This window comes from Panthera uncia, chromosome D1 (genome assembly GCF_023721935.1).
Source record: "Panthera uncia isolate 11264 chromosome D1, Puncia_PCG_1.0, whole genome shotgun sequence".
Classification (NCBI taxonomy): domain Eukaryota; kingdom Metazoa; phylum Chordata; class Mammalia; order Carnivora; family Felidae; genus Panthera; species Panthera uncia.
The window spans coordinates 73792830-73817326 of record NC_064808.1 but is presented as its reverse complement, the minus strand read 5'-3'; the positions used below and the strand labels follow the sequence as shown (position 1 = coordinate 73817326).

General features: G+C 40.4%; 1 protein-coding gene and 2 long non-coding RNA genes across 3 annotated transcripts in view; 2 read left to right on the top strand and 1 right to left on the bottom strand.

The window, feature by feature from the left end:
- Positions 1 to 10027: 10027 nt before the first annotated feature.
- On the bottom strand, positions 10028 to 12022 carry LOC125914890 (uncharacterized). The gene is made up of 3 exons (XR_007455471.1): positions 11835 to 12022; positions 10418 to 10559; positions 10028 to 10248 (listed from the first exon to the last, which is right to left on the bottom strand). It is a non-coding gene; the product is annotated as an uncharacterized LOC125914890 (long non-coding RNA).
- A 5-nt stretch (positions 12023 to 12027) lies between these two features.
- LOC125914885 (uncharacterized) lies at positions 12028 to 12532 on the top strand. Its single transcript, XR_007455470.1, has 2 exons — positions 12028 to 12116; positions 12305 to 12532. It is a non-coding gene; the product is annotated as an uncharacterized LOC125914885 (long non-coding RNA).
- A 1052-nt stretch (positions 12533 to 13584) lies between these two features.
- Positions 13585 to 24497, top strand: part of SESN3 (sestrin 3) — a 72920-nt gene continuing 62007 nt past the window's right edge. Inside the window, exon 1 of the mRNA XM_049620430.1 lies at positions 13585 to 13754. Coding sequence (XP_049476387.1) covers positions 13677 to 13754 — 78 coding nt within the window. The 5' untranslated portion in view covers positions 13585 to 13676. The remainder of the gene's footprint in view (positions 13755 to 24497) is intronic.

Below are 24497 nucleotides of genomic sequence, written 5' to 3'. Positions count from 1 at the left end.
CAAACACCCTCTAAAGTTCGATACTTAAAAACGAAATTTGAAGAAACATGAACAGTGACTAGAATACACAATATCGCGATAGAACAAAAAGTTTTCAATTTTGCCCTTACAGAGCTCTTTTGTAAAATTTTTTAATTTTTTAAATTTACATCCAAGTTAGTTAGCATGTAGTGCAATAATGATTTCAGGAGTAGAATCCAGTGATTCATCCCCTACATATAACACCCAGTGTTGATTCCAACAAGTGTTCTCCTGAATGTTCCTTGCCTGTTTAACCCATCCCTCCAGCTACAACCCCTCCAGTAACCATTTATTCTCTGTATTTAAGAGTCTTTCACGTTCTGTCCCCCTCCCTTTTTTACATTATTTTTGCTTCCCTTCCGTTCTGTTCATCTGTTTTGTATCGTAAATTCCACATGTGAGTGAAGTCATATATTTGTCTTTCTCCGCCTGACTTATTTCACTTAGCATAATACCCTCTAGCTCCATCCACGTTGTTGCAAATGGCAAGATTTCATTCTTTTTGATTGCCGAGGAATATTCCATTGTATATATATACCACATCTTCTTTATCCATTCATCAGTTGATGGACATTTGGGCTCCTTCCATGTTGGCTATTGTCAATAGCGCTGCTATAAACACTGGGATGCATGTGCCCCTTCAAACCAGCACACCTGTATCCCTTGCACAAATACCTAGTAGTGTAATTGCTGGCTCATAGGGTAGTTCTATTTTTAATTTTTTGAGGAACATCCATACTGTTTTCCAGCGTGGCTGCACCAGTTTGCACTCTCACCAGCAGTGCAAAAAGTTCCTCTTCCTCCGCATCCTCGCCAACATCTGTTGTTGTCTGAGTTGTTATTTTTAATCATTCTGACTGGTGTGAGTGGTATCTCATTGTGGTTTTGATTTGTATTTGCCTGATGATGAGAGATGCTGAGCATTTTTTCATACGTTGCCCTTACGGAGCTCTTAGGCAACATATTTCAGGTCACTGCTAAATTTGTATCTTTATATTTACATTTATAAAGACATATATGTATAGAATTATATGAAGGTTTTTCATTTTCCATTCCTCGACATTCTAGCTCCCCATAGATGTGTGAATCTCTGGATGTTCAGGCTTTCTCAGAGACATAGGAAATGCAAAGTGACAAGTCTCAGACACACGGAAATAACGGCAGAGTGATGTCATCAATAGCAAGTCCAACACAACCACAACCCTTCCCTTATGGCCCAGGGGAAGAGCCATTTCCTTCTCTTCCCCATCCATAAAGTTTTCAAACGTGTGGCAAGGCACACCTGCAATGATGATCCTCATTGATGAGGTGAGGTACCTCCCTCATTTTCCAAGGGCTTAGCCTATCCTAAGAACTATTTACCTAGGAGATAGAGAACAGTTCAAGGCTTGCTGAGCTCAGAACAAGCCCAATGTAAAAGAGACAGAGAGAGGCCTTAGAAACACAAAGGAGTAGTGGCAAGAGAGAGAAAGAGAGAGACCTTAGGAAGAGAAAGGAGCAGTGTCTCCTACACAGGCAAGACATATAAAGCACAGGAATGGAAACCAAGAAAAGCCCAGATCTACTAAGGCTAGTGATTGGCTCTACAGAAACAGCTCAGTTTGTTAGGAACATTCCACATCTGGCAAGTTGAATCAAATTAAAACACTTCTATGTGCTTATATTTCCAAACCAAAATGACCTCCTCATATATGCCTGGTCCCCTCTGGACCCCCATGAAGACCACCAAAGTGATCTTTAACCTGCAGGTTGACACAAAGTCACGCTCATTCACTTTATCTTTTTCTCGACTACTTAGTTCTTGGAACTAAGGAAATTTGAGGAAATTGAACTTTGATTCCTGTTTGGTTTTGCTTTTTTAAAAAATCTTTTTGGTTCAAAAACCCTAGAAAATCATTAAACAGGGCCAGCAGGCATTAAGTCTGAATGAAGAATAAAGAGTGAGCAGGGAGAAGACTTTTTGTCTCCCAAAGTTTTCTTCACAGGCAGTTGCTGGCATAGGCACTTTGGAATCACTTTGGCATTTAACCTGAAGGGGAAAAGCAGTTTGGGTAATAGATTACCGATATCCATTGTGCAACTAGGAACACAAAAAGTTTCTAAAAAGTTTGAGGTTCGTGCAGAGCAGACTTTCTTCATGAAACGTGGGCTGTAAGAATTTTTTATGTGCAAAAACTAACCTGGGGTTTTCTGGCCCAGTGAGTTCTAGTTCTTTCTTCTGGGCTGTCTGACTTTCACATCCATTTACTAATGAGAACTAAAAGTAATATGTCATATTTGTAAGTGCTTGACATGGAAACGAAGGAAGACTGTTTCAGTCCGTCTTTTTTGCTTGAAAGAAACAAAGGTGCATTCAAGTTACTCCATAAAATTGGTGGCGGGAGGAGATTAGATGGGGGAAGGGAATTATTACAAGAATATGCAGCAAGGACTGAACAGGAAACACATCAGCACTGAAGGCATCTCTAACGACGAGTGTCTTAGTGCCTTTGCTTTCTTTCTGTGTGTTACTATGGCTGCCTCAACATTCACTCTCTATCTGTTCTGATCCTTCAAAGTTTGAGCTTGCATATGGTTCACGGCATCCTCTTACAATCTGACTGCTGCCAACTGGCTTAACATCTTAGCTTCCCATTGCCAAATCTCCAAGAGAGGCATCTGATTGGCCCTGGTTATCATTTTAAGCTAGTCTATACAGATGGCTGGCTGGGTTACAGAACGGTTGCCTTCAAACCAAGTGTCTACCCTTTGGTCCACTCATCTGAGAAGAGGGGCAAAGACATGGCATAAGAGCATGACTATTTAGAATGAGGCCCCAGTGGAAAGAGAAAGATATGGATGGGACAGGCTGAGAAAAGTATCTCTAGTTTGCTGGCAGATTACAGGAAACCAGTTTATCCATCTTCCTTCTGAGTGGAGCTAATCTTAACTAATCACAATAGACCTGGACTATTTTCGGAGTGGCATGGGAGCATGACAGCGCCATCTTCTTTCCTCTCCCTTGCCCTCAACTTTATCACCTTTATCTCCATTACATCTACCACTCTATCGCCATAACTGACCAAATGCCGAGGAATCTGCAGACTTCTGTATCAAAGTATTCGGAATTTCAACTTAGAGCGCCAACAAAAGTATTTCTCATTTTCCAGGGTCACTCAATTGTTTTATTTTAGAGTATCATGCCGGTAGACAATAAAATATTAGAATAGGGATCATAGATACCCCTTGGCCCACTCCCATGGCATTTATTGCAATAGGAATTCAATCAACAGAAGCGCCCAAACTATATTTGGTGAGTGTTGGGAGATCTAAGTCAGCTGACCTCACCATTTGGTCACCTAATACAGAGAATCGGTTCAAAGAATATTTACAATAATGACCGATTGTACAATGCCAAGACATGAGTGCATTAAGACTATTAACTCTGGCATCCAGCAAATATGTATTCAAATCACAGCTCTGTCTTGCAATATCTGTGTGACTTTGACAAAATTGCCAGTCCCTGTGAATCACTTGTTAAGTGGATGTAATAAGAACCAGTTCACAGGGGTTTTGTAAATATCTAGGCAAGATAATATTTATAATATTATTTAAGATAAATAAATATTTAGGCAAGATAATTTAGGCAAGATAAACCTGCATAGGTTATTGCAACATGCCTGGAACATAATAAGCACTCGGTAGGTGATAGTAATGGTTTCTATTGCTCTCACTATTATCATTCACATGGGTGTTATGGGGATTGCAGAATGTGGATGAGAGATGTGAGGATTATCTTCAAAAACGAGACATCTTAGGAGAGATGACATAGATGTACTTATTAGAAGTGGGCATGCATAGAATTTGCACATACACAAGCGGGACTCAGAAAAATGGTGGGCTAAGTGGGAAATGTTATGTGTGAAACAATGTTAAGCGATAGTCTTTAATCGGGAAAAGGAGGTTCAAATTCTGGTGAATTTTTAATAGGGATAATGCCTCTGCAAAAAGAAAGGAGAGATCGCTCCCAGTGTGAAAGTGTATCTGCTGTAATGTAACAGGATGCCTAGGAGTTTCATAACTGGAACATGAACCCTATTAAAAGGGGGAATTAGAGCATCGAGCATTGCAAATGGAAAGGACCTATTGGATGGAAGACATGGAAGTCATTGTCAGAAACTAGGGACAGCCCACTGCTTGGGTGTACATTTCACTTCCCTGGGGAGGCTTAAACCTCCTGGGTTAGTGTCCCCTGCTGTATATTCTCTTCCTGTGTTTTCCCTACTAAAATACTCACTGCACAGTGGTATTACTTGTTTAAGGTCTATCTTCTGCTTATAAGCTCTGTTTGACCCTGACTCTCCGTTTATCGCCTTGTTTCCGCAACTGGCCAAGTTCCTGGCACGTGGTAGGTATTCCACAAACATGCTGAGTGAATGAACGCATGAATGCAAGAATGAATTAAGTAATGAACATGGAATTCAGAGGTGATTGCATCATATACTGGTCTGCATTGTTCTCTAATATTTATAAGGATTAGTCCTACTTTCCTGTTGACATTATAAATTGCGTTGAGACACAGCAAAAATTCTGCATCATATGTCTCCACCACTATGAGGTATCCAGTTACAGGCATAAATGGTCAAAGGTCTTTCTGAGCTCTCTACTAATAATCCTTTTTACCCTCTAGTCTCCATTTTCTATTCTTTTTATACCAATGCAGAAATTATACCTCTGTCTCACTATTACGTTATAAACATGTCTTTTGTTACTTTTCTCACCAGGACTTACCACTTGGTAAAGTCCCTGTAAATAAGTAAGTGACTAAGGGAATATCTGGACAGTACATATTTCAGAGCACACTATCCAAACTTTCAGACTTCTAGAACCTCACACATTGCTGTTGTGATTTCAGGCTTATAGATCATGCAGGAATGCATCACCTCAAGCCAACATTTTGGGTTGAAATTGCTGTCTTTGTTGTTACCATTCACACAAATGTTGAATGTTTCTTCTCTTGTTAACAAGGAACATTTTATCGTTGCATGAAAATATTTTTACAATTTTAAGATAACTTGAGAACTTTTGTTGGTAAAAGTAACATGCTCAGTTGCTTCCTAGTTAGCGAACTCTAATATATCCCATCAGTTCATCCAACAAGCTTTTTTGAACACCTCTTAGGTTCCAAGCACTTGAATTACTCAGATCAATAAGACTGGCCCCTAAAGATGCTCCAAGTCTTTATGTATCATAGCCACCTTCAGAGGGCCTGAAAGTTGAAGTGTAGACTATTCCTTTCTAAGGGCCCCTTCAGTCTCACCTCTGTCCTGCATGTTGACTCCTACAAATCCCTCACAACAGACTACCATGGCATTTAAGACTTCTGAGTCTATAGATTATACTTCCTCTCTATGAATTAGATCCTACTCCCAAACTTCCTTACTGTCATGTAGATTTTTCTGTTTTATCCATCTACTTTCCCTTTTGGACAGCATATTTTACAATCATCTTGCTTTAAAATATATAAAATATTCCTCTGTCTGAGTTTTCTCATCTCTGAAAGAAGGATATTGAGAATTTGGGACCATGATTTTGGAATATCAAGGAGACAAACAGGTTAACAAGGAGAAATAATCCCTGAGTGAACAAAGTATAAACCGGCACAACTCTGGAAATTTTTAAGAATAGAACTTTTACTTTCTCTCTGCCTACTTGAAGAACTTCTCCTGCTTCTCCTTTATCCTTCTTATACTAGATTCTCATGGAAATCCTAAGATAAAGCAGATCCACAGAATTAGAGCTTGAAAAGGTCTCTGTACTCCAACATGAGTTAACCACGAATAAAATAAAGTTTATGCCTTAGGGTCCAAGGCCCTGGGAGAGGTCCAAGCAACGTGTGCACATTGTTATATTTTTAATTAAATGTCAAAAATAAGGGTTTTTTAAGTTTATTTATTTATTTTGAGAGAAAGAGAGAGCGCAAGCAGGGAAGGGGCAGAAAGAGGGAGAGAAAGAGGTAGAGGGAGAGAATCCCAAGCAGGCTCCACACTGTCAGTGCAGAGCCCTAAGTGGAGCTTGATCTCACGAACCATGAGATCATGACCTGAGCCAAAATCAAGAGTCAGACATTCAACGGACTGAGCCATCCAGGTGCCCCAAAAGTAAGCTATTTTAACCATTATTGGTAAAGATTATAGTCTCTGCAGCCTGATTTACTTCCTTCAAACTTCCCCCTTGTGCTGGAGGAACTGGGGCAGCCATGGGTATTTTTGTTGATCTGGCTAAGGAGCAGTTGAGATGGAGATACCCTTAGCCTGGGTATACTGGGTCATATCCACGTACATGTGGATCACAGTTGTTTCAGGGGGTAGTTGTTCTTTTGAGTTGTTCCAGTGTAAGGATGGATTCTAGGAATAGTTCCAGTGCCCAGTGGGCTCATTAACTGGCATCATGTCACAAAGATGTAGGATTAGAGGCTGTTTCCTGATGCATATCTGTCTTAGGGCATTCAGCACTGGCAATGTAAGCTAGGGAAAAGATAAATTATCTTTCTATCCTCCCTGAGAAGATAATATTGCAAAAACCATTGTCACATGAAGAGGAAATCAGCCCCCAAAATGTAGGAAAAAAAGTAATAAAGGGTGGTATCGGATAGTTAATTGATAAACAGTTATTGGATTTTGTGATATTTATGGTATTTCACCCTAAAAATTTGTTGTCATTTTGTTACTGATTTTAAGTAGCTGTTCACTTTCATAGCTAATTTTGGATCTATAATTTTATATTCTTTTCATAAAAAAGATTCTTATTATATAAGCTTCAGTCTCCCCACCTGGATTTGGCCCCAGCCCTACTTAATCACCTCTCCACATTTAACAGATGGGGAAACTGAGGCCTAACCATACCACATAGTTCCAAGCAGTACTGAACTAAACCCTAGGTCTCCTGACTTTTTGTCTATTGTTATCTTTACCCACATCATCTTACTTTTGAGAAGTACCTAAAAAATCAAATATCTCTACTAAAAAAAAAAAAGAAAGAAAGAATCAAGTAAAAAAAAAAATCTCCTGACCACAGTATGTAATAATAGTAAACCCTTACATAGCATTTCTTATATGTTAGGCATTGTTTTAAAGTGTTTCACATATAGCTCATTTAATCCTTAAAACAACTCTATGATTAAGCTAATATTGATACCCTCATTTTCAGAACAAAAATTTGTACAAAGAATGGTTACGTAACTAAAGTAAGGTCACAGTTTGCAGAGACTATAACATCCTTTGTACTGTGGATCCAGCAGCAAACATTTTTTAAGGGCTTATGATGTTCTAGGCACTTTGTTAAGCACTATAGTTAGTGCATTATCTCGTTCAATCTTTAAAATCACCTGTTAAGATAAGTAGCATTATTACTTCATCTTATGCTTGAGAAACTGAAGTACAGAGAAATTAAACAATTTGTGCCCAAGGTCATATGTCTGGTGAGGGGCAAAGCCAGGACTCAAATCCAAGCTTGGCTCCAGGGTCAGGGCTTTGAGTTTCTGCATGATACTGCCCATCAAGGAAATACCTTCAATGACCTACCATTGCCACAATTCCTGTGGTTCCTTTCCCCTAAAGTTACAATTAGAATGGGTATGTGGGCAGAATTAGAATAAGGAGTGGGGTTAGCAGCCTAAAGGATATAGTAACCCCTTCTTTGACGACTGTTCTCCACCTTGTGAGATTTATATATAATCTCACTGTACACATACACACACACACACACACACACACACACACACACGTTTGGATCTTAGTGGAATATTTGTTCTTTGAAAAATGAGCTTTGAAAAGAATTTTCTTGGTGGTGATGGGTGATTGAGTGTGTGTGTGTGTGTGTGTGTGTGTGTGTGAGAGAGAGAGAGAGAGAGAGAGAGTCAAAGCCATACATCATAATACTCCCTGCATCTGATCCTGTCCTCAACTTTTGCTGTCCCTTAGAGATGGCCACTTTATTTGTGACTCATATCCTGTGATAAAGTTAAGAATGACAACCAGCGGATCAGTGATTTAGATGCTGCAGAAGGTCTATCGAGGTGGCAAGTCCCTACAAATGTCAATAAGATAATGTAAATTAAGTGGCAAAATGTAATCCCTAGGGAGTGACAGAGACCTTGGTAAATAAAGTAGAGACCACATGTCCAAACTCGAATAGCAGATACCGGCCTCCAGGAAACGGTTGCCATGTGGCAATATAAGCCTAGTGTGACCATATCTTGACCATTCTTCAAGAGAAACTAGAAATCTAGATTTTTGGTGTAAAATCTCCTAAACTGTAAAAATTTTAAACTAATTCAAAAAAAAATTTTTTTGTTTTTAAAGCACTGTGCTCGCTAACATTGTGCAGGCCAAACACACAACAACAAACCCCACATCAGTAGGCCTCTCCCTGGCAGTCTGCTCCAAAGGGGGTTAAATGCAGGAAGCTCCGAAATGGGAAATGACAAGGGAGGACTGACAGAAATTTGGATCTTGGTGGAATATTTGTTTTTTGAAAAATGAGCTTTGGTAAGAATTCTCTTGGTGGAGGTGGGTGTTTCAGGGTGTGGGATGGATACGGACACTAAAGCAGTGGACTTTTTGGATCAGATCCTCTTAATTTCTCCTCTGGTGTAGCATTGGTCTTGGGCCCAAGGAAAAAATAGCAGAAATCTAATTAACAGCTCAAAGGGAGCAATCAATTTACAATTGTGTGAAGTGCAAATTCCTTTGTGCACGAAACAAATTACAGTATTTGCAAATTTGTAAATAATGCAGCACTTTGGGCTATCCAAATGCTTTGGATGCCCCCAGGGAGAAGGAAACAGAAGTCTGAGGAGGCAAAATGTTAGAAAATGACCTATTGTCTCACGAAATGGAATTTTAAAAACATCTTTAGTAATTGATTTTTTCAATTGAATCCTTATTTAGGAACTATAAAGGGGCCCAGTTCTTAGGTCAGTAGGAGAATATCTAGAGAAGTAAACAATTTCACATCCAAAAGTCACAGCATGTTATTTACAGAGTAACTTGTTTCAAAATGTCTGAACATAAAAAGTTGCCCCCAACTCTTCTTATGCTCTTGGTTTGTGGCTAGAACTTCCAATTTATAAAAAGAGATAGCAAGCCCTGGCCATAACAACCATTATGTTCAATGTCAGAGAAGGAATTGGTGACAGTTCAGGACATGAATCTGGTCTATCTGTTCCATAGCAATAATTTTGTGAACCGTTCAATTCACAGAGATTTATGGAGGCCCTTTTATAAAATGCTAAGCTGTTATTAGAGATTCACAAGATGCCCTGGAAGAGTGTATGGTGTATTTAGGAAAGTAACAGTGAAAACTCATTATTTTTGCCCAAGATTTTTGAAGCACTTCTCTTTGGGTTGAGCTAGGAATTGAGAATAAAGTAAACGTAACTTCATCCTTACCCTGAAGGTGTTCACAGTCTAATGAGAAAATAAAATTTAAGCCAAACATCTCAGTGCGGAGATGGGTGCTAAAGAAGAGATATGAGGGTGAGCGCGTGGACACTTTGACAAGTGCTTGACTCTACCAGGAGATCTTTCAACAGGCGATGAAAATCGCCAGGCAGAAGGGCGTGGAAAGCATTAGAGATAGAGGTAAGTGGACTATTTATGGGCCTTATGTTGGAGAATGACGGTTCAGATTTGTGCTTTTCAAATATTCTTTCCCCTGTGTTCTCATTCACTATAAGAGGAGTGCAAATTGGTTGAACCTTCCCACAAAATATTTTAGCAAATCGTTAACAGGACCCTTAAAACATATTCACATCCTTTCAGTTAGAAATTCCATTTCCAGGAATGAGAGGGACTGCCAGAAACGTATGTATGAGGAAGCTTATCACAGCATTATTTATAACCATGAAAAACTGGAAACAGCCTCCATGTTCAATAATGGAGTAATGGTTAAATAAGTTATGGAACATTCAAACCATGTGATTTTAAGCTCTAAATGAAAAAAAAAATCACATCTTAAAAGAGTATTTCAAAACAGGCAAAAGTTATTTTAAAAAACAATGTAAAACAAGGGTGCCTGGGTGGCTCAGGGGGTTACGCGTCTGACTCTTGGTTTCGGCTCAGGTCATGATCTTGTGGTTTCTGGGTCCCAGCTCTGTGCTGATGGTGCAGAGCCTGCCTGGGATTCTCGCTCTCTCTCTCTCTCTCCCTCCCCATCCTGTGCACTCTCGCAAAATAAATAAATAAACTAAAAAAAAAAAAAAGAAAGAAAGAAAAAAAGAAAGAACAATGTAAAACATTTAATAAAGTATTATCCTAATTTTATAATAAAAAGTTGAAAAGTACTTCCCAGTGTTGGTAATTTTCACCAATATCTTAACTTTTCTGAGGTTTTTTTTTTTTTATTCCATACATACCACACAACAAAAGGGAGTTTCTCCTTGTTCTGTGCGAAATCTGAAGAAGTGACTTTTGTTTTCTTCCCTCTTAAAAGTGTGATCCAGGATTCACAAGTCAATTAGCCTCTGAGTCGCATTCCCTTTATAATAACCAGGCTGACTAGAAAAGGAAAGGAGACCACGTAAGGAATGGAAGAGCAAGGAAGGATCCAGAAGTCGAATGTTAACATGAGAACAGAAAAGAACACGTATGATGAGAGTGTGGGAGGTGAGGACTAGAAGAAAGGGTGGGGGTTGTGTGCTGAGGAGTTGCCAGATTGAAGATTTCAGGGGTGAAACATAGACTCATACGTAAGGGTTCCATGTAAGAAATGTCCCAATGCAGTACCTGGTTAAATGCCAAATAAATGGCCCTATGGACAATTAATGTTATAAAAGTTTGGAGGAGTTTGGTGGAGACCACCATTATTTGGTCACATACATGAATCTATGTATCGGTCAAGCTATTCCCTTAAAACCTCCCTTTAGCAATCTTTGTCAGAGGGTGTAATTGTGTAGCCTCCACTCTCTTGGCCATCTTTTCTGGGGAATTTAGTTACTGAAGAGCTTAAAGAACCATTGTGAAAGGATTTTAACTACTAAGTAAAAGGAACGGTTATAAGAATACGATGGAAAACAATTTGAATCTAAAGTACTATTTGAGAAAATTCAATCTCTGCACAAAAATTCACTTCAGCCTTCAATATCTCCTATCCTTTAAAATGCATTCACATAAAATCTGCTTTACAAGGGAGAACCAGCCAGGAATATAGCCCAAGAAATTTACCACTAAACAGGGACACATATGTGTTTCAGTTCTTAGGAAAACTGTGCCTTGCTAACTTTCTCCCTGGATTTCTTGGTTCTCTGCATTGACGAGCCTATGGTAATTTCCCTCCTTAATGTTCTTGCTTTTACAGTTTTTTTCTGATTGTCAAGCACCTTCCCCACACCATTGCTATTCTAGGCTATACATGTCTACAACAGCATCAAGTGACCTTTAGCTATTACTAGTTAAGTGGATCAACACATTTACCCAACCGCATAACTCAGGCCCTTCAGGGGTTTTCCAGTCAATTTTAATGTATTTCAACCTGACACTGGCAGATTTCCACTTCCTTTGTTCCTTGTGTAGACTTGGTTTATGTGTGTTGGTCTCTAAAAGGGACAGAGGAGGCAGCTGTTGAAAAAATAAGATTGACACTTTTAACCACACAATTTGGTCTAATAGCTTTGATATGCTAAACTTGCTAGCTCCTCCAAGTGTACCTTTCTGATTTTGCATTACAACACCACTCTGAATCCCTAAGGAAACCAGGCTCTGTGTGTGTGTGTGTGTGTGTGTGTGTCCGTGTGTTTTTTAATTAAAAAGAAAAGGAAGAAAAGAAATGCAAACCAGTGAAACCGTTGTTTGACATCATCTCCAGATTCATTCTGCGGACTGCAGGCCTTCCCAAATCCCGGTACACTAGAGACCTCTAAAAAAGGAGAAGCTGAGACTACAGATCATGTTCTAAAGAGCGAAAACAGGTGATGTCATAACGCACAGTCCTGTGTGGTCACGGCCAAGGCCGGGTGGGGAGCCTGGGCTCCAGTGAGCACGGAGCTCCGCGCCAGTGGGTGAAGCAAGTTGTCTCCGGGGCCCAGAGGACACCCGTGAGGACCCGGCACCAATCAGGTTCTCGCTTGGCGCCTGCCTTTGTTCTCACTGGGGAGCAGGTTTCCGGGCGTCTTGCGTCGGGAACCCGCATTCGACCCGCACGCGCGTTGCTGGCCTCCTCAAGAGACCTGGCTCCCCCCTTCGCCTGTTCCCCCTCGCTCTGCCAGCCAGAGCGTTCCCCATTTACATGTGGCTTCTCTCCCTAGAGCGTGGACGCCAAAATCCTGACTCACCATTTTTAGCTTTGGAAGAGGCAAGTCCAGCCCGATAGTTTACAGACGATTTGTTCTTCCTTCCAAACCTTCCTTCCAAGCCAAGGCTCTATGCTCTGCATGTTTCTGATCAACTGCCCCAGAAAGGGCTGTTAGGTGAAAGGATAACCCTGTTTCTTTGGCCTTTTCGTGCTGGACGAATAAAGGAACTTTCATTGCTGAGAGGACTGCGAGAAGGTGTTTCAGAGGGAGGAGGAAACCGCTAAACCAGAGGTTTTGCGTCTTTCTCCTCCTACCTCGATTAATGGTGTAAATCTAGCTCAAACATCTACCTCTACCCCCAGCCCAAGCCTTAGGTAATGGGTCTTTTGCAAAACAAGGCTCAAGATAAATGATGCATAAAGTTCTTTGAGATCCCTGGGTGCCAAGTGCTACGTGACTGCAGTCTTCTTTACAGCTAAGCTAAGATTTTGGCTGGGAGAAAGCCTACCAACTGTCCTGACAATGTGAACGTTTTAGCGACCGCCCCTCTCCCGTCCCCAACATCTCTCAAGAAACCAGGAAATATTAAGCTCAGTTTTAGACCCTCTAGCGAGGCTCTAGCTCCCAGCTATTTATCTCACTCTCCTTACCATTTTTGCAGGGACCTAGGGAAGGGGGCGTGGCCAGTCTTCGGGGGCGGGGCGGGGCCTCCAGGGATAATTTGCATCCGACACACCCTCTTCCTCCTATTGGCGGACCGCACAAGCTGTATTCCCACCCACCCCACTACCTAACTAACCCGCCATCTCTCTTCAGTTCCAAGCCTCGGAGATAAACTTAACTTGCCCGGAGATTCAAGGCGTCCTCGGCGTCTGTGATTGGCCGGCGCAGCTCCCAACCGGGCTCTAGTTGCTCATTGGCTGCGGGCTAGCGGCCCAGGGGCGTGGCCGGGGCTGTCCGAATGGCGGGAGGGGGCGGTACCGGAGCGTGGAGGTGGTGAAGGTGGTGGGGAGGCGGGGGCGGGGCCGCACTGAGGCGCTGCGGCGGCGGCGGAGGCGGCGGCAGCGGTGGCGGCTGCTCGTCCTAGCCTGGCGGGGGCGGGGGTCTGGAGGATGGGGGCGGGAGGAACAACGGGCCGGTGAGGAGCAGCCGCCGCCGTCTCCGCCGGCGCTTCGGCAGCCGCCGCGGTGGTCGCCTCGGTCAGCGCCGTTCACTCTCGGGCCGGCGCCTGCCATCCCGACATCTCGCCCGGGGGAGGCTGAGGCTGAAGCGCGGCCGGCGGCAGGGGGACGGTCCGGCCCCGGCCCCGCAGCGGCGCGGGCGGCCGCAGTGATACCCAGCCCCGGCCCGCCGTCCGTCTTCGCCCTCGGCGCCCGCAGCCAAGATGAACCGGGGCGGCAGCAGCCCGTCGGCCGCCGCCAACTACCTGCTCTGTACCAACTGCCGGAAAGTGCTGCGGAAGGTACGGGCTCGGCCTGGGGTCCAGCCCGAGAGGGGCGCTTCCTGCCGGCGGGGCTCGGGCAGCTCGGCCGGGGGCGCACTGTTGGGGCGAGGCTCAAAGCCATCCCGGGGCACCTTCCCCACGCCGAGACCGAAGAAGGGGGCGTGGGTTGAGGGTGGAGGTTTGCACTGCTGCTTTTTATCTCCGCCGGGACAGATGCTAGTCCCGAGGGGTTGGGGATTTTTTTTTTTTCTTCCGATTTTCTTTTTGCTGCCGGTAGTCTTTTTCGGCTCACCTCCCTGCCTTGCCACCTCCGGCCTGCTCCGCGGGCGGAGGGAGGGGGGGAGCGGTTCGATCCTCCTCCCGGTGCTGTTGATGGAGGTCGGTGTGAAATCTGAACAGCCTGGTCTGGGCTTGAGGAACCTGGCTGCGTCTTTGCTGTGGCTAACTCTCGGCGGGGGTTGTTTTTGTTTATTCGGTCGCTTCTGCCTTCCTTGCCTGCTCTCCCTTAATACCCCCCCCCCCCTTTTTACATTCTTTTGACGGTAGTCTTGTGTCTGTAGTTCAGTGTTGAAAGGAACTGGTAAAGCAGCTTGAACTTTATGTCCATGGGAAATGCTGTTCGACCTTACAGTTCCTTTGGGGTTGGGGGAGGAGGAGACGGAGGTGGACGTAGGTTATCACTCCTTAGCAGCACCCCCCCCACCCGCCGCCCCTTGTAGGTCCAGAAAAATCAGAAGTACAATCAGTTTATTGCTCCAGAGTGACTGATAGAAAGTTTACTCCAGAATTGTTTAGTTTACTTGGCTTAATCACTCCGTTGAGGGGTGGGGGAGGGGAGTGAAAAGATGTCGCTTTAGAGCGAGAAAAGCTTTTAATCAGACTTTAACAGCCTCCACTGGGTAATACTATGATCAGTTTATTTTTCTCCAAACTCTATTATTACATTTCATCAAGTGGAAACGTTAGTTGGGGTGCTTCTGTTTGTCCAGTACAAATGAATTAAAATTGCTGAGCTGTGCAAATACATCGGGACTGAAAGACTAGGGTGAATACGGCACCGTTTTTAGTCAATTTCCCCAAATACAGTTCAATTGGGATTGTTATTTATATATTAAAAATATAAAGAAAGCATGTAAGTAAGCAAGCTCAAATATTTGCGCTCTTTGTCCAAAAACTGTTTTTCTTCCTCTGTGGGTCAGGCCAAGTGCCAATCAAAGTTGTTTTCCAAGCCTCTTTTCCCTGCAGTAGGGCTGCTGCCCCCCCCCCCCCCCCGCTATTTTATTTGAGATCATGAAGAAAGCAAAGAGATTTTAGATTTGAAGTTAATCGAACAGTTAAATATGCCTTAAATTGTGTTTATTGGATATGTTTCTCTTGAAACAGATTTTTATTAAATGTGCATGTTGAGTATGTGCAGTTATTTTTTTCCATAAACTCTGGGATCGAATTACAGTTGATACTTGCTCAGCTCATTGTAGGGCAGCTTGTGAGAAATGTAATGGATCAGAAGTGCAGATCAGCTTAGTTGAATGTTAACTCTTTCACTTCAGGGTTAGATGTCATGGGAACCTAGCTTTAAAAAAATTATTATTTGCTAACTTCAAAAGTGGTTAGTTATGTTTTTAACACGAAACAAATTGTTGAGACACATTTGCTTAAACACAAGCCTGGTTAAAATAACAGCTAGTTATTTTTTTTTTGACTGAACAAGGAACTATATTGACTTTGACTTTTTTTTAATGCCTCTGGCAATTTGGTAGGCTAATAAATTTGTTTGGAGGTGATATTAGGCTTCAAAATCTAGTTTTTCTTTTAGGAGAACCATGGTTATGGATCCATCACACTTTGCTAGCATTCTTTATATTTTTCTCTTAGCTTTTGAGAAACTATTTCTATTTACCTAGAAAGAACATCCTCATTTCTAGTCATTATTAAAAGAAAGAGGTGTATGGAAAATGGATATTCACCATTTTCATATTTTATAATTGCTATGTACCTCTGCCAGTATTCCAGTTTTTAGTAACTCCAAGGTATTTAATATTGATTCATGCAGTAGCATGAAATAACTTTAGATGGAAATGGGATTGTTTGAGCCAGTTATGACATGACTTGGCAACATTTGTAGCTTTTAAAGAGTGCTATTCTTCAGTGCTCTTAAAAGAGATCAAGTGCTCAGCATTTTAAATTCTTTGTCATTCTAAAAATAGCATGGAAGAGTTTATTTCTAATAAAGAGATGATTTTCTTTTTGCTAGAAAGTATATGACTTTAAAATTCATCTGTAACTCTCAAAATGCAATTCTTTGAATTGATCTTGTGTTTTCTACTTAATAAAGTGTTCAGTGCTAACCAAGTGAGTCACAGCATACTGAATTTTAGTTCAGCGTAGTCCATAATGAGGAATGAAGCTCGGGTATATTACTCTTTGCTGTTATAATCCTCATTAATGATGGGGAAAGAGTCACCTTTTATGTGGCATGAAGCTATATCTTTATGTAGCTTAATCTGTTGCAATGTGTTGAGTTTGGGGGGAACTTCAAAAGGAACTGGATTCTTCAAATGGAATAACTTGGTTTATTTAACCCGATGTCTGAAAATTGAGCTGTATATTGTATGGGAGTTAACATTTATAATTAGAAGTGCCTTTACAATTTGGATTCAGTGCCATCAAAAGTAGAAACACTTTTTAAAATATTGAATATACCTAATTTGGTATCTTAGGTCAGGAACAACAATATATTTCCCAGATAGGAGAACAAATGAGCAAACAAAAAACTATCCTCACATCTATAACTCTATATAAAGTCTAACTTGCTCTGTTATCAGTGAAACAATTCAATAAAGCTTCTAATAAAAGAGGAATTGCTTCTACTTACTTTGGGAAAGTTAATGAGTTTTGAAGTGTCATACATTTTACTTGAAGAAATTCCAGTGACGCCTAGATAAATTTTAAAGCGAAGTACCAAACTGCATTAAGGTAGGTAACTATCAGCCCACTCATTTTCTGATGAATAAAAGGGGGCATATGACAATGTTTTTTTGAGTATTGAGCAGCTCGTGCTACTGAGGTGAGTAAAACTGCATGTAAGTTGGAAGATTTAACATTTGAAAATTCTTCATGTGTTCAGGTAGTTCTAGTGATAGATCTTTATTGGTTATTACATTTTTCTGCTTTGTTTATATAACCACTTATTTTGACAGCTTTTGGTGGGTTTTTAAGTGTAAAGACTGAAAATAAAATGGGGACTATTAGATGGAACCGTATGAACCACTTTTATAATTAAAATTGTCAATTAATAGCAATTTTTTCAGGTCCAACCAATAGAATATAATTGCTTTGACTGATTTAGTAGCCCTAGTCTACCTCGGTTAATCTGGTTTCTTGCATATATATTTTTGATAAAAAAATAACAGTTTTTATTTTATCTTAACTGAACTAGGTGGAGATTAAGCAGTGAATTTATGACAGCAAACCATTATGCAGTGGTTTTCACACTGCTTTTCAGGGAGCCCTAAGAGGCGTCAGTGTTCATAAATGCATGAGTTGGATTACATTTTTCAGTACCTTTAAAATTATTTTTAAGTTAGAACTTAAAAATACAGCTACCCAAAAATACGTTTTCCCAAATTTTAACAAAGTTGTTATAAAAGTTATCTTTTGTTCCAGGATTATTCTTGTGCAGGCCTTGAATTAAAACTTGTTCCGCTACCTTTGTACGTATTTGAACTTTTTTGTTAATATGATATTGATAGGAAAGATTGTCATTGATTACGAAGGCTTTGGCCTTCAAAAAAAAAAAAAAAATCCTTCCTGCACATACCTGTTCATACTTTTACTTGTGAGAACGCAAAGGTGTTGTTATCAGTAGTTGTTACTTTATAGCTGAAGCATATTACAATCCATTGCTTTGTATGTTTATATGTTTCATAGTTCAGTTTCAATTGAAAGTTCATTGGTAAAAGGGATTCTGTTGCTTTCTCCCACCTCCCCACCACCCAATAAGTAAACTGCCAAAACATAACTGCTAAAGTAGTGATGCTGGGAGCCACAAGATGTACTCATAGGCAGGTCTTGTAATGTGGGGCAAATTAAATTCCTGGAAGGCTAGCTTCCTCTGCAAAATGTAGATAATCTCTACTTGACTTAGGGGTTGCTGCGTAGCTCAGGAGAGGTAATGTGCGTGCGAGTACTTTGTAAACCATAAAGTACGACTATGAATCTAAGAAAAACATGAGCCTATTTATGTTCCCAGAAGACTGTAGTTCTTTGTGAGTCGTGGCAGTCTATTTCAATACATACTGAGTGATTTGGTTAGTCTTCACCTTTCTGTCCTTTTTAATTATTGTCTATAAATGAGAAGTAAAGATATTCTGCAACATACTGATTTTTGATTTGCATATTTCTATTTGTACCTACCCCACCCCCTCTTAAACAGAGCGAGCCGGTGAGCGCTGCTTTCATTTTTTCCAATAATTAAATAAAATGAAATTGCCTTTTGGGCACTTCAGCAGATGAGGGGAATTAGCATTTAGTTTGAAAAGACTACAAGTCAGAGATGATCATATTTAATACAAGCTGGGGGAAATCCAGCTGGGTTAAGCAAAGAATGTTTAATAATTCTAATTTAGGAGAAGAGTTATGGGAGTAAAAGTGTCTTAGTCTTTTCATCTTCTCCCTTCTCCCTTTTTTTCCCTTTTGAAACTATTGGGTTGTAACTTCAGTTTGCCTAGACTTTCACAGTTTTTAGAGTGCTTTCACATGATGTCAGCTGTTTCTCACAAACAGAAAATTTAAGTGCCATGACCTCTGTCATAAAAAGTCCATTTCATTCTTAGAACTGCTTCTATAATAAAACTGTATTCTAATTGTCCCCTGCAGTATTGAAGCTGCCAGGGAGTGTCCTCACTGCCAGCCTCCGCCTCTGTGAGTGCCTGTAGGTCCCCACAAACTCTCCGTCTGACCACTCTTTTTATTCCTAGCAATGAATGTTGTCAGGCGTTCCTGAATTTTCAGGACCACTTTTCGTATTTTGGAGCAAATATTTATCAATATCATGCCTGGGTAATAGAGCCATTAAAAGTGCAAGCTAGACAAATGGATTTTCCTATATGAGGGTATAGAAAGTTAAGTTTACTGATAGGGTTTCAGATCCCACATTGTAACTAACAAGGAGGTCTGCTCGTGGAGTTTTGGTGTGCTATCAAAGAAGACGACTCACAGTTAACTCTTTTATCTCTCAACTTCTTATCTGTGTCAGGCCAGATTTTCCTCACATACTTCAGTCAAAACATCGCAACAGATTGCATGCAGAATCAGCCATGAAATTCAGCTGTCTTATATTAAACAGACACTAAAGAGATTTGCACAAACGTAAATGTCACTCTGCTCGCTGTTTTTTTGTTTTGGAAAATAAAGTTATTTTCGTAAAAATACGTGCCTTATGTTAACATGTAATGGTTTTATTATTTTAAGGGAACTAACATTTAACATTTTCTCAGTTTTAACTTCTAATACAGTAAATATTGACAGTTATAACCCACACATCAACAAAAGCTGTTCGGCATTCTCAGTAATTTTTAAGAGTGAAGGAGTTCTGAGACCAAAACATTTGAGAACTGCTGAGTCAGAGTTCATATAAATGTATGGTACATATAAATGTAATTCTCAGGAGTCTATGGGGGAAAATAAGAGGCTGATACCACTGACAGAAAATGTGGATAAGGCCATCTCATCACCTCTATTTTGTGTGGGGATGACTTGCATATGCTGCCTGGCACCTTTTCAGTGACATTCTAAAAGCTTCTCTACTACCATAGTGAGACTGAGGCTGACTAGAAGTGATCTTTACTTTTTGTGGGCATCTGGTAGAAACCAGGGAGGGGGAAAACACACATCTCTGGCTCTGAAGGAATATTCTCCTAAGTTCTACACAATGACTGAAGAATGGTCAGATCCAAAGATTATGTCCATTGTGCTCTAATTGGTTTGTTTGGGGCTGAAAAGGAAAGAAAGGCTCTGAGTAGCCGGGTTAGCCTTTTTTTCTTGAAAGCTGAGACGTGGGAGAAGCAACCAAAGAAGAGACAAGAAAGAATCAGAAAAGTATCAGTGCAGGCTGCTGATAACAAGCATGGGTAGAATAAAGGAATGAAAACCACCACTGTAGACAGAAGATAGGACGACCCTGAATGTAGGAGTTCCTAAATACTGCAATCCCCAAAGATACAGCGCATTTTGTATTTTGTGTGTAGGGGGTGCAGTTACCCTGTCCACACAAGCTATGGCAGACAATCTGTTCAATGTGGTCCCCAAGGCACCCGCATAAGGATCTATTTATCTGATTAGATCTGATGACACCTATAAATGACTACCAGTATCTGAACTGTCCTCGGATATCACGGGGGGGGGGGGGGAGGGGGGGAGGAGGTGGGATTCACCATATATAGTAAATACACAGCAAAGCCAAGATGTTTAGTCCTGTGTCCCACAGTTACATTAAACAAAGAAGTACATGTGGTATAAACTGTTTAAAAATACATATCGCATACCATCAAAATCTATAGTTAACATGTAGAATTCCTGCTTGTCTTTGGAAATTCTTCTTCAAAACTCTTAGGAGGTCTCAAAAGTGTTTCCTAATCTTTAAACCGTTTTCCTTCTATCTCAAGACTGCCATGCTGTCCATTTATCACACTTCACACGTTAAATTATGATGAACAATTTACATAGATCTTTCTGCTACTAGGTTGCCTGTTCTTTGGGATCTGGTTAATAGAAAGTTTATTTTTAGCAAAGTAGAATTTTGATTTAAAGATCTATTATTCTTATAACTACTGGCGGTGTACCTATATTGGATACATACAATCTGTTAAAATGAAGACTTTTCTCTTTTTCCAAGAGATGTTTGATATTTGTCTGATATATCTGTTCTTTGTGGTCATATTTTGTTCTATTTATGAAGAACACATTGAGAAGTTCAGAACAAAGATGATTTTAGTGATAAAATCATCTTTGCAACCACGGAAATGTTTCAATGAAGTATCTACTTTTTGTAAGAGGTTCTTTTTTTTTCTTTTTTTTTTTTAATGTTTTTATTTATTTTTGAGACAGAGAGAGACAGAGCATGAGCAGGGGAGGGGCAGAGAGAGAGGGAGACACAGAATCTGAAGCAGGCTCCAGCAGCAGGCTCCAGGCTCCAGGCTCTGAGCTGTCAACACAGAGCCCGACGCGGGGCTCGAACTCACGGAGTGTGAGATCACGACCTGGCTGAAGTTGGACACTTAACCGACTGAGCCACCCAGGCGCCCCTGTAGGGAGTTCTGATAGGGAGCACACACATCAGTTCACTAAGAGGGTCAGGACACTGATGTTAGCTATTGGTCCTTCTGAGAAACATAAAATGTCCATTGCTTTCATATGGACACCTGTCTCCTGGAATGTGCTAGTGTTTTATAAGGGATGGCAGTTTTGGAGTACTTAGGACATACCTTCAAACTTACAAGATTCTTTGTAGGCCACCTCCTAAGGTTCTTTCCACATATTATCCTGGCTGAGGCTTTTCCTCTTCTACTTCCCCCAAGTCCTCTATTTTGGAAATCTCCCAAGCCAGCTGTGATCTTCTTGGCCAGCACGCACTCCCTTGGTAACTGAACCAGAGAATTGGTCCTAGGCCTGGACTGCCCCTTAGTTAGCCTTCACTTTTCAGATCCACCCAAAAGTGAGTCACTTGCTGGTCCGTGGGCCAGGTTATTGACTGCCTCCTGAGGGGCACCTCAATATTATCGGATATTTAATGGTGGGTCGACATTTTGTTGCTCAAAGCTTCTAATAAGGAGTAACAGGCATTCTACCTTACATTTCATGAAGAATATATTGAACATACCAAATATACATAAGTATGACCAAGTATAAAAATGGCTGATTTAGGGCCATATTCTTTCTTGCACCAGAGATTTCTTAAGGTATAAAATACATATTTGAGTAAGACTTAACTTTTTTTCCTAAGTAATAGCAACTTGTAATGGAGGCATATGTTCTCATTTCTAGATAACATTTTATTCTTACCTCTCCCTTATCGCAAAGACGAAACTAGTCACCAGAAGAAATGAAATCTCTCTTTCTAGTAGCTAGAGGCTGAATATTGAGAAGACTGAAATTGACCTCATGGCTAACTAGAGCTGGATTTTGTGGAAGATCATTGTAATTATCTGAGATCGTAACTCTTAGTTTCGAAATGCATTTTATAAAATCAATAACGATACTAGCTTCTTTTGAATACCGCCTGTGTGCCATAGGCTGCTAAATATCGAAACCCTGCATATGTATCCTATTCAATCATCACAATGAACCTATAAAGAATTATTACTCACATTTTATGGATGAAGAGATTAGGGCTCAGAGAGCTTTAGTGACTCCATTAGGATCATAGTACCAAAACAGGTCTAACTCCAAAGCCTGGCTCATTATACAGGTATAAGCACCGCATTTCCTTACATTCCACGTTTTCTTTATGTGAACGACTCGCACAAGACATAAAATTAATGAAACTTAACAGGACTTGATTACTTAAGAGATTAATAAGAGTGATTTCAAATTCAGATATTTTCTACTAGTTTATTTTTACATTAGAAATGCAAATTTCTCTGAAAGATTAAATTGATTGAGAAATAAATTGAAGTTCTCATTGACAGTTTTGCCCTATCTGGTTAGCTCTCTTATCTCTAAATCTGTTGTTAATTATCTTACCAGTCTTCCTAATCCCAGGATACATTTTTTCCTAATTTTCCAGCAAACTGTGACCTATTTCTTTAGCCAATCAGTCATTCATTAGTTCGGTAACATCGATTCACTCAGTACTGTTGAAATAATCTGACAAGGGACACTGTCTAAAAATATTTTAAGTGTTTGGTCTTTTGAATAGGACCCCTAAGAAATGTTCCCAGCTTTTGGTAATCTCTTTGGGTAAAAAAGAGTTATTTATGAAGATAAGAGATCATGTGAATGCTCATTTCCACCATTCATTTTGGCTTTCTGTGGTAAGGCAAAAATGATGGTAAAAGGAAACAAAGAGCCCCTGGGACTGCTGTCCTTCCACTGGCTTCCCCACCTGCATTCTGTGTTCTACGTCCACAGAAGACTTACAGAAGAGTTTCCAGTCTTACCAAAGGTGTATGTTAGGGAGAAGAGTTTGTGGGAAGATGGCAGTTCTGCTATTCGTGAAATAGAACTCTTGAGAGTTTTCCATAGCAACACAAAAAGATTCCTAGTTAAGCACTATGAATATTACAGGTATACTCAATAGGCGTTTACTGATTATCTTAGAAACCTAGCCACTAGGTGGAACATTGTTTCCAAGGGAAAATACACTCCAAAATCTGAGTAACTGCTTCACTGGAGGCTTCCCTAACTTTGGTATGCTTAACACTAAAAAAAGGGTAAGTGATTTTGACAAAAAAATAGTTTTTAGTATGTTCATTCTGGGAATATGTTTGGTCATTGTGTCTAATTCTGTTAATGCATCTCTATCCAATAGAAAATTCTGTTAATGCAGCTCTATCCAATATTCACGTAACGGTTGAAAAGAAGGGGATAAAAATTGGGTGATAATCAGGTGTTGGGGTAACCAAGGGCCCAGCATCAGGCTGGCTTATCCTTCGGTGCTTTGTGTTTACTAAGGCTCTGCCCCAGCTTGGTGCATTTTAAGCTGGGTGGCATATTTTTTACTACCCATTTTGTCTTTAAGGTAATATAAATGAAAATCAATTTTATTTTATTTTTATTATTTTTTTAAAGTTTATTTATTTTGAGAGAGAGAGCATGAGCAGGGGAGAGGTAGAGAGAGGGAGAGAGAGAATCCCAGGCAGGCTCCGCACTGTCAGCACAGAGCCAGATGTGGGTCTCAAACCCACAAACGGTGAGATCATGACCTGAGCCAAAACCAAGAGTTGGGCACTTAACCAACTGAACAACCCAGGTGCCCCAAGAAAATCAAAATAAATCCTCAGCGAGTTTCCTTTTTATATGAAGCTAGGAATTTAACTTGCATATCTTATTGTTTGGGGTATAAAACGATAAAGAAAACAAACCCAGCCAATTGACTTCACCAAAAGAGAATTAAAACAAAAATCACCTAAGCTAATGGTACCTTAGCACTAAACCCCAAGTAATATTCAAATTCTTTTATTTTACATAAACATTTTTGTGTATTAGTTGAAATTAGTGAATTCTCAGGTGGGGTAAAGAATATTTGTTGTAGTCTTAGTTTTTGAAATACAGTATGACCTGTATAGTTAATAATCTTCTAAGATACTGTTTTGTATTATGTAACTATTAAGATAACTACAAGGTCTAGGTTTTAATATTCTTGAGGCAAAGTGCATGGTTGAACACCCAAGATTAGCATGAATTTGCAAGTGTTCTTTTATGCAAGAGAACTACTTAGTATATAGTGCCCTTAGAGTGAGGGACAGTACATGTTTAGGTAAATAAGAATGTAGAAACAATTCTCTCTTTTGGTAAAAATATATACATTGCCCTTTTATGCTTATTCTACATCTCAATGTTATTACCCCTTCATGGCCTTCATACTCTTAAGGAGTCAAGGAATGTAAAGGCTGTTAGCATTTATAAACCACTTGCATACTATATGAATGTCTGTTATATTTATTAATTCAGCTCCTACCTCTTAGGTACTGAACTCACCGACAGCAAGGACATCAGGGCTCTTGCCTAAGCAGTGTAATTAGTTGCAGCATACATCTGGAT